General features: G+C 39.4%; 1 protein-coding gene across 1 annotated transcript in view; it reads right to left on the reverse strand.

The window, feature by feature from the left end:
- frem2b (FRAS1 related extracellular matrix 2b) overlaps positions 1-8,994 on the reverse strand; it is a 95,441-nt gene extending 86,447 nt beyond the window's left edge. Inside the window, 2 exon segments of the mRNA XM_048161110.1 lie at positions 198-287; positions 3,815-8,994. Coding sequence (XP_048017067.1) covers positions 198-287; positions 3,815-8,831 — 5,107 coding nt within the window. The 5' untranslated portion in view covers positions 8,832-8,994.
- Between the last annotated feature and the right edge of the window lie 1,682 nt (positions 8,995-10,676).

Below are 10,676 nucleotides of genomic sequence, written 5' to 3' on the forward strand. Positions count from 1 at the left end.
AATATGCCAAGGTGTCAATCAAAAGACATTCCAGACAGAACTAACTCCAGTTATTGCTCTTGCACAGTCACACCTTCACAAGCACTTGTCGAGCACACAAAGAGATGAAGGATGATGCAGATAGGAATGCACATCCAACCAGTCATATTTTAAACATCCTGAGGCCAAAATAATAAATAGAGGTTGAAATGGCTTACCATTGTCTTCAATGGAAAAGTGGAACATGTCGCTTGTGGCATTGTCTCCGTCTCGAAGCACGTAGCATATGTGCATGTCATCAATGTCAGCTGAAGGAGGAAACATTCAGACAGATAAGTAACTTTTTAAGTTACTTAAACTATATTAAGCTAAGTTGTGATGCACTTTATTGCTTTATATAGATCAAGATCGATTTTATTATGCATTTATTATTCATATGTAAAGCACTTCGAATTACCATTCTGTATGAAATGTGCTATATAAATAAATGTGCCTTGCCTTGCATTTCAAACATTTTTCCAGAATCTATTCCTGTAGCATTATCCAATATCATTTATTCACCCTCAAGCTGTTTGAAACCCGAATTTCTTTCTTCTGCTGAACGCAAAAGAAGATATTTTGAAGAATATCGGTAACCAAACAGTTGATGAGTCACATTAACTTAGACAGTATTTTTTTTTTTTTCATACTATGGAGGTCACTGGGGCCCTGGGCCTGTTTGGTTACCGACATTCTTCAAAATATCTTCTCTTGAGTTCAGCAGAAGAAAGAAATTCATACATGTTTGGAACAATTTGAGGGTGAGAAAATGATGACAGAATTTTCATTTTTGGGTGATCTATACCTTTAAGTATTTTTTCTACACCTAAAAGATAGACATATTAGTAGATTAAGGCAGGAGTTTTTAAACTTTTTTTAATGCCAAGGACCCCCAAATATGATCCCCATGAGAAAAATCCAAAAAATATAAATGCAGCTATAATGTATATTGTGTGATATTAAAGGGTTAGTTCACCCAAAAATGAAAATAATGTAATTTATTACTCACCCTCATGCCGTTCCACACCCGTAAAACCTTCGTTAATCTTCGGAACACAAATTAAGATATTTTTGTTGAAATCCGATGGACTCCAGTGAGGCCTCCATAGCCAGCAATGACATTTCCTCTCTCAAGAACCATTAATGTACTAAAAACATATTTAAATCAGTTCATGTGAGTACAGTTGTTCAATATTAATATTATAAAGTGACGAGAATATTTTTGGTGTGGCCAAAAAAAAAAAAAACGACTTATTTAGTGATGGCCGATTTCAAAACACTGCTTCAGGAAGCTTCGGAGCATAATGAATCAGCGTATCGAATCATGATTCGGATCGCGTGTCAAACCGCCAAACTGCTGAAATCACTTGATATTGGTGCCCCGAACCGCTGATTCGACACGCTGATTCATTTATGCTCCAAAGCTTCCTGAAGCAGTGTTTTGAAATCGGCCATCACTATATAAGTTTTATTTTTTTGGCGCACCAAAAATATTCTCGTCGCTTTATAATATTAAAATTGAACCACTGTACTCACATGAACTGATTTAAATATGTTTTTAGTACCTTTATGGATCTTGAGAGAGGTCATTGCTGGCTATGCAGGCCTCACGGAGCCATCGGATTTCAACAAAAATATCTCAATTTGCGTTCCGAAGATTAACGAAGGACTTACGGGTGTGGAACGGCACGAGGGTGAATAATAAATGACAGAATTTTCATTTTTGGGTGAACTAACCTTTTAAAAATTAAATAATTGCATTTGTTATTGTACTAAAGCCAATAATATAATGTAAATAAATAAATAAATACAATGTATTTGTATATCACATTTCACAATAAATATTGGCTCAGTGCAACTTTTTTCACATTTTCCTAGCAAGCCTTTGCAGGTCTTTGGACCCCAGTTTGAAAACTCCTGTCTTAATGTACTATTATGTACTGCCAATGTACTAATGCACACCTTTTAGGGGTAGAAAAGGCACAAAAGATAAGTCCTAAATGTAAAATCTCTGCACATTTTTCTTAAAAGTGTAGGCATCCCAAATGGCGCACTTGATGTGAACTCCACATGAACTATTATCCAACAGCCATCAACCCATGTGTCAAAGAACAGACTTTAAAAAGGTGAAAAGGGTCTATATGAACTAGGTTGAAAAACGCTTTCAAATAAGGGCATTTTGCCCATCTGCTCCTGCACAGAGGGTTGTAGGCACCAGACTGCATTATGTCTGAGATTTGTCAGTTGGGCAAGTGTTTAATTTAGAGTGAAAAAAAATACAAGGCAAAAAAGCCACGGTACATCAGTTCCCTTCTGACTGAAAAGAGCCACAAAGAGCAGCAGGTCTCCAGCTGGCACCCATCTATTAATTTCTCCATCACCCTCTCTTGTGCTCAAACTTTAGAGCGCATTTTATGTATGTGTTTTCTCTGAGAGGGTGTTACATCCGCAGCACTAGCCTATCTTCAATATTTGATGTCAAAACATTTCTCTTCAAAGTGGCCAGCTCATAAAAATGTAAACCCATCATTTTCAAATGCCCACAAGGGAGCAGCAACTTTATTTACTGTCAGTAGCCCACACCAACACCCCCTCCCTCCCACCCCCAACTGTGCTAAATTCCCTTGAAATATTCAAAGAGAATCCTCAAAAAGGAGCTTATTTAGAACTGGGAAGCACAGTGGCAAGTTGAGCATGTCCCCTGCTAGTTTTGACATTTACAACTTTGTACAACTATACTTAGGCTTTCCTGATATGCCTGAAAGCTCAAAAAGCCCTTTATTGTAACTCTATGACTCGTGTAACACACTCACAACTGTTTGCTTTGTACGATCTATTGGTGAAAGAAAAAGACTTGTAAATTACCAGTCTTAATCGATGCCAAAAACATCTTATAGAATACTGACGCCATTCTTTTATGGCAATGTGTGCACTTTCCAGATAGGCTTTTCAAGATAAATCATCCATCCACTCCTCAGAACATTGTAAGACAGTATACTGTATAACAGTTCACCCAAAAAAAAAATTGTCATCATTTATTCACCCTCCTATCCAGGCTGCTCTTCTCCATCTAATAAAAATGAAAGAAACTTGGTGCTCCAAGCTCCAAAATGGAAAAAGCGTCATAAAAGGGGTCTAAACTAGGAAACCATACTGTATTTTAGCTGGGTGATAAACAGACTTTTCCACTAAAAGTCCTCTGAAACCTTTTGGTCATGAGACAATCCAAAGTAAGGTTTTATTTTTTGGGGACAAACATCTTAAATTTGAGTATGCTCCTGCTATTTTGTATGATAATTTTATTGTGCCTTTGTGTAAATTTGTAACTCCTTGGCTAAAAAAAGCAACTTAAACCAACCTATGCTGGTGGTTTAAGAGGGGTTTTGGCCATTTTTCTTATGGTCAAGCTGGGAGATCATTTTGGCTGGTTTAAGCGTATTTTTAGTTTTTGTTTTTTTTTTTCTCAAAAAGGGGTTGACAGACTCAGTCCAGATTCACTTTTATTATATGGAAATGAGCAGCCAAGGAATTCTTCAAAAAGATCACCTTTTGTGTTGCATGAAAGAAAGAAGGTCTTTCAGGTCTGGAACAACATGAGGGTAAATAAATGATCACAGTGTTTTCATTTTTTGCATGAGCTATCCCTTTAATATAGTATTCTCACATTTATGTTACTCCAGTATTCTCTCACATACAACTCTGATGCATTAAGCATTAATCCACCGTTAATATTAATTCATAAATGTTTTAAATTAATATAACCTATACTGCATTAAATTAACTTCACAAAACTTACCTTGGGTGAATGTAGTGATTGTGGCATTGCCTTTTCCCAAGTTAATGAGATAGCCATGTTCAGCACCCACAGTAATTTTAAACGTCACTGCTCCTTGAGGGCTGTCGCTGTCCTCTGCCTTTAATGCTTTACTAGTGATTAGGAACCCAAGGTGACCAGTAGGGAGAATTCTTAATGTTGTACCACCCTTATTAGTCACAACCTGCGGAACTCCGTTGTCCACCGAAAAAATTGTGATTTTCATCATCTGGGGTTTGCGAGTCGCATAAACCGTGTCAGGGAACACGTAAAAGTCTGTGTGAGTTCCATCGGTGACAGTAAATGAGAAGCTGTCGGAACGAGACTCAGTTCCATCGTGCTTGTAGCGGATCATGTTTTCATTTAGGTCCTGCTTGGTGAAGGAAGTGATAGGTCTGGTGTTGTTAAACAGCAACTTGCCATGTACAGGCACCTGGGTGATTGTGAACTTTAAAAGCTGGTCGACTGTATCACGATCCTCCACCGTCAGCTCAAAAGGAGTGATTAACTTATTTTCGCCTTCATTAACAACCAGTCCGTGAATGGTGACCACAGGCTTTTTGTTGTCTACATCCGTAATGGACACACGAAATGTGCGGAACACAGGGTTGTAACCATCAGTCACCTCAAACTCGAAGCTGTCCATCTTCACCTCGTCATCAGCAGTATGGATGTAGTATATTTTATTCCCAGCTAGTTGAAGCTGAGTGAATGAACTAATGGGCATCCCTGGCGTATCAGTGCACTCTAAGTGTCCTCGTATAGGGGCACGAGTGATGGTGAACACCAAATGCTCATCAGGGCTGTTGTGATCACTGGTGCTGAGCAGGTCTGTGGTTAGAGTCACCCTTCCTCCTTCTTTCAGAGAAACACCTTTGCTGATCACATCAGGGAACACCATGTCTATTCCACCCACAGTTATATAGAAGTATCTGTCAATCAAGGGGTTAATGCCATCAGTAACATCAAATTTGATAAGGTCACGAACTCCCTCTTGTCCATTGTGAATGTACATGATCATATCTTGGTCAACCTCATTTTGTGTGAAGTTCATTCCAGCGGTTATGTTTTCTAGTGTTCCGAATGGTGTTCGCTTTTGTAAAAACCCTTGATTTGGACCATAGCGGATGATGTAAGTCAGAATGCTGTCTTCTGTATCCAGATCAGTCGCTTTTAAGACTTTATTGTTGATTATTTTTACCTCTCCTATCTCTATTTCAAGGCCATCATTAATCGCCATCCTTGGCGTTTCGTCGTCGACCAAAATTACCATAATCATGACGGTTTTCTCCACTGTGAATTTGCCATCAGTGAGAAGAACTTCAAAACTATCCTCTGTGTTTTCTGAATCATCATGCTCGTAGACAATACTTGAAGCCTCTCGTATCTGATCAAGAGTGAAGTTTGTGACAGGAATAGTGCCTGAGGTTAACTGGTTGAGGATATATCCATGTTTCGGGGGTTTTGAAATAATAAACGTGAGCTCATCCGCTGGAATATCTGCATCAGCGCCATTTAATATTGGAGTGTCAATCACAATGTTCATGCCTTCCATCACAACAAACTCTCTCATATGGATCTCTGGCTTTTCGTCATTGGATGGGATTATCACGATTGGAAAAAAGTGTCTCTCTGAAAAATTTATCCCATCTGAACACCTGAAAGTAAACCTGTCCTCAACTGGCTCGACGCCTTTATGAATACTTTGCACATAATAAATGTGGTTTTCCCGAATGTCTTTGATGGTGAATGCACTTATTGCAATCCCTGATCTGGATTTCTCAGAGCCTGGTGCAGGGGAGATGTTTTCTACGTATCCTGAGGTGGGCTGCACAATAATTGTGCAAAGAAGGTCATCGTTAGGGGTGTCAATGTCATTAGCACTTATATGCGAAATTTCGATAACGTTTTTCTCGCCCTCCACGACAATGAATTGGGGGCCCACAAAGACCTCAGGGGCCTGACTATCCAACGGCAGAATGGTGACCTGCACACAAACCCCTTTGATTTTATTTCCCCCAACTGTCCATTCATCAGACATATCGGTGAGCGTCAGATTAAAGAAGTCGTGTTTTGTTGTCACGCCAATTTCTCCAGCACTATGTGCATACACAACCAATCCACTAATGATGTCTGCTTGAGTAAACCTATTGGAAGGTACACCATTCACTAATATTTCACCAAACACTGGTGGATCCTCCACGATAAAGGTCAACCTGAGATCATCAGTGTCTTCGTCTCGACCCTGAATGACATTGGTGGTGATCTCAGTCGCTCCGTTCTCCAAAACATCTATGTAGGAACCGATAGTGCCCTCTGGAAGACTGATGGTTGGTGCTTCATCATCAATAGGCTTCACATTGATCCTGACTGTGATCGTGACAATGTGGACACCGTCACTGACATCAAGCTGGAAGAAATCACTGGTTGACTCATCACCGTTATTAATGTAAGATATTCTGCCATTAGATATATCGTCCAAATTGAATGAATTCCCTTTAGTCATATCAGTAAATGTGTACTTAATCTGACCGTGCTTTGGAGGCTGGGTGATTGTAAACAGTATCTGTGAGCTGTCCGTGTCTGCATCTGTGGTGTCCAGCTCAGCACGTGTGATGACGTGCACCCCTCGTTCTTGCAGGGTAAAGCCTGTGTTGGTAATCTGGGGAGGCTTGTTGTCAACAGGCTGTAAAAATATAGTGAAAACTCCATTGGCGCTGTTTCCCGCCATGTCCTCGACTTTGTAATGGAATTGCACCACATGTGGAGTTATTCCGAGCTCTAGATCAGGAGGCTTGTAGGCTATCTTGTGATGGTTTATCTGTGCCTGAGTGAACTCGGTGACCTCTGAGTTTGGACTCTCAGTTAGAACGATGCTTCCCAGAATGCCAGGGCTGTTCTCATCTGTGTCAGTGGGGGGCTGGGTAATTGTGTATTTCAGGTCTCTGTCTTCTGAGTCCAAATCTGTGTAGCGCAAGAATTTCTTTCGAAAATAGGTGAGCTGGTACTCGTGAACAGTCACTTGCAGAGTGGTCCCGGGGTACAACTCTGGGGGGATATCATCAATGGGGAGAACTTTGATGATGAAAGAGTTCTCACCTGATTGGTTTGGTGGGTCATTGTCATCTTGCACACGGAAAACAAACTGGTCCATGATGGTTTTTGTATTATGCGGCCCGATATGTCTGTAAAACAGCTTGCCTTCTGTGATGTCATGCTGGAACCATTCGGTCACTACCTTCTCATACATCTCTTCCTCAGCATTGAACTTCCATGTGGATGGATCCTCTGGTGCATCTGATTGACGAAGAATCACTTCCCCAATATTAGAGTAGGGAGGCACTATGATGAATTTGATAGTTGAATCCTCAGAGTCTATATCTGCCGCACTAAGCATTAAAGGAGAAATGGGGATCATTTGGTTTTTAAACAAAACTAAACCCGTGTTGGCATTGATTATGGGAGGTTCGTCATCAGTTGGCACCACTGTAATGGGAAATAGAAACTCAACTTCATTTTTGCCATCTGTCATTCTGAAAATGATATTATCGCTGTACGTATCGCTGCCATCATGCTGGTAAATGACGCTACCTACATCAAGATCTGCTGGGGTGAAAAATTTTCGCTTGGACCCCAGAACTGTGAGCTCTCCGTGGCGGAGCCCATTAATAACTGTGATTTGGACGTTGTCTAAATTGTCCTCGTCACTAATTTGTAGGTTTTGTGAGCTGGACAGAGGCCTGGACTGACCCTCATAAAGCAGTTGGCCAGTGTTACGGGTCACAACCGGTGCTAGAGTGTTCATGGGCTTAACCACTATCATAAAAGCAAAAGGGTCTGATATAGCCCCCTCAGTGTCTACGACTTCAAACTCTATTTGGAAAATTCTCTCCACATCAGAATCTACAGAAGGAGGCTTGTAGGCTATTTTAAAATCTTTCAGGTCTGATTGATAAAAAGACGTGATGGGCAAATTCTTGTCATCTGTGCTTACAATGTAGCCCTCCTCAAAGGAAAGCGGAGAAGTGATGTTAAAGATTAAATCATCAGGATTAGATTCCACATCCTCGGCGGCAAGCATGTCGTGGGTTATAGCCGTCATTACGAACTGGTCGACTTCCATCATCATCATTGCTACAAAACTCGGTTTAGGAGCTGTGTTTTCCTCACCCTCTTTTATAAGCACCACAATTTGGAAAAACTCTTGCTTCAGTACATTCGCTTCTTTGTCTTGTAACTCTAAATACATGGGAATATAATCTCGGTTTGGTGAACGATGTGCAAAAGTGTGCTGATAGCGAATGTCCATTCTGACAAATTCATCACAGTTCACTGGTTTCCCTAATTTTCCATTATCAACCAGCTTTCCATACCTGGGTAATGAGCTGCCACTGGCCAGAGATGTAACTTTACACAAATGAGCATTTCTATCATAAGTAAACTCCAGGATTTTCTTATCAATGGGATTACTCATTCCAAGCAGTTTCTCTACAACTACAGGCATGTGTTTGGTGAGAATCTCAAGCTGAGTGAAAATCACCTCCACTTCCATCATAAAGGGAATGATGACTGTATCAGTCTGAGTATCATATCTGAGCTGAAGTCTTACTCTGTCTTTTGAGGGGCTCCTGGATCCGAAATGCGAGTACTTTACATCATTGGGACCGAATTCACAAGGAAACTTTTTCGGGGACAGCTGTCCCGGTCTCTGTGACAGTGGGTCATTATCCAGAACTGTTATGGTGCACTTGTCTCCCGGCTGAACTTGGATAACCAGATCATTGATTGGATCAATATAAACAGATCTCCCAAAGGGAACCCGTATTCCATTATTGGCAACAAGAATAGCATCCTCTGAAAGTTCAGATCTTAAACCGTAGGTTAATCCCAAACTCTCAAATCCCTGTGTAGATGCATCGTGAATCAAAGTCAATATAAAGAGAAACAAGTGCACATGACACACTCTACGTTCTCGCTGCTCTGTTATACTCCAAGCCATTTGTAATAATGTGAGCTAGAATTACTACTTCGCGTTCGGCACAATCCGTGGCAAGATGAGAAAGTGTTAAAAGTTAAAGCGCACAACAGAAAAATCTCCCATTCGCATCCGCGCAAAGGTGCATCATTCTCCCTGAGCAGCTCGCACTCTGAATAAACTTCATGCCTCTCGGAGCCGTGTGAGGGAAATCACGCCCCTCTCTCACGCTATTGGCTGAACTTTACGATGGAATTCGTTCGGAGAGCCCTGATTGGTCGCACGAACTGTCACACAAAGGCAAGCGGGGACAGATCGACATGTATTCAGAAGGAATGACTTGTTGTGGCGTCTTATGGCAAGCTGTTTTAGCATTCCTTCCTTTAAACTAATAGCATCTATTTTTATTTTTCTAAGTTTTTCATCTGGGTTGATTTAGAGCAAAAACGGTGATCTTTTTTCCTTCTGACTAAAGAGTCCCACGGCCTCATATCCAAATGAAAACATGTTAAAATTAAATAAAATAACGTTTACATAGTAGCCATTCTTAATGTATAGTTTTGAATCATGTGCTATAAGCTTTGAAATAACAATGACATAAAATCCAGCACTTCTGAATTTATTTTTATTTTAATTGTAATCTAAACATTTTATGTAGGCCTACTTTTCTACAAAAACGGAAAGAATAAAGACAACCGATACAGTAGCATGCAATTAAATGGACTTGGCCAACAGATGGTGATGTATTCCGTAATTATTTATTAGGCTATTTGGTTTTATGAAATAATCAAAACAATAACATTATTATCAGCATATATATATAAGTAAAGTAAATAAATGAATACATAAATCCTGGTGCTATTCATTTTGAGACAATTTGCTTTGACAGGCAATGACAAATAATAAAAAAAAACAGTCAGAAAGCAGAAAATAAATGATGTAGAGACTTTTTCATAATTTAACTGTCCAATATGTATTACAGCTGCTGTGCATTGTGTCAGCTCTCTCTGGTGGTGAAAAATAAAATCATGAACTTCATTGTGCGGTAGATCTTTTGAGCTTCACTTTTGATTACCACTTTATAACAGTTTTCCTGTTCTTTGCAAAATAGTCAGTTGAGATGAATGATTTTTAATTTGGCATTGCTCTATTGGAAAGGGAAAAAAGACACCCTATTGATTTAATACAAAATAAACTTTTTCCACATATTATTTAAATATATTCTGGCCAAATAAAAACCAATCATTTTGTAATCTTACAAACATGTTGTCTTTATAATAGAATGCTTGCTGTTTCTTACACACATCACAAATGGGTCTGAATACATTAAAATATTCAGCTGCCTTTATATTTTAAGAATGGGGTCTCTTACATTTGGGGTCCTTGGCATTAAAAAAAAACATGAGAAAAAAAAAAAAACTATAGTGATATATTTTATCCTTCAAATAATGTATTGTTCTATTCCAGCTATATAATACCCTCTAAATGAGACTCAAAATCAGGCATGTTAGTTATTTAGGTCAAATGTTCCTTAGGACCATAGCTGTATTTCACACATGTGATAGGTTTTATTGACTGATAAGACATGTGCATCTTTCTGTGCAGCTGCCAAAGGATGTGAGAGAACAGAGCAGGTGTTGGAGAGAGAGAGGAAGAGAGGAGAACATAATACACTCAACAGCGGTCTTAAACCGTATCTTTATATTTTATTCAATCAATGTGATACAGTTTGTAATACATTAATGCTTGCATGGTAAATTATATAGGTATGGGCACCATTTGAAGTGCTTAAACATACATTTAAGATGGTTTATTTAATACTGCGGGCATAAATAGTTGAAGTATATAAAATATCTACATATACTTTTC

The sequence above is a fragment of the Megalobrama amblycephala genome, linkage group LG16 (genome assembly GCF_018812025.1).
Source record: "Megalobrama amblycephala isolate DHTTF-2021 linkage group LG16, ASM1881202v1, whole genome shotgun sequence".
In the NCBI taxonomy this organism is placed as follows: domain Eukaryota; kingdom Metazoa; phylum Chordata; class Actinopteri; order Cypriniformes; family Xenocyprididae; genus Megalobrama; species Megalobrama amblycephala.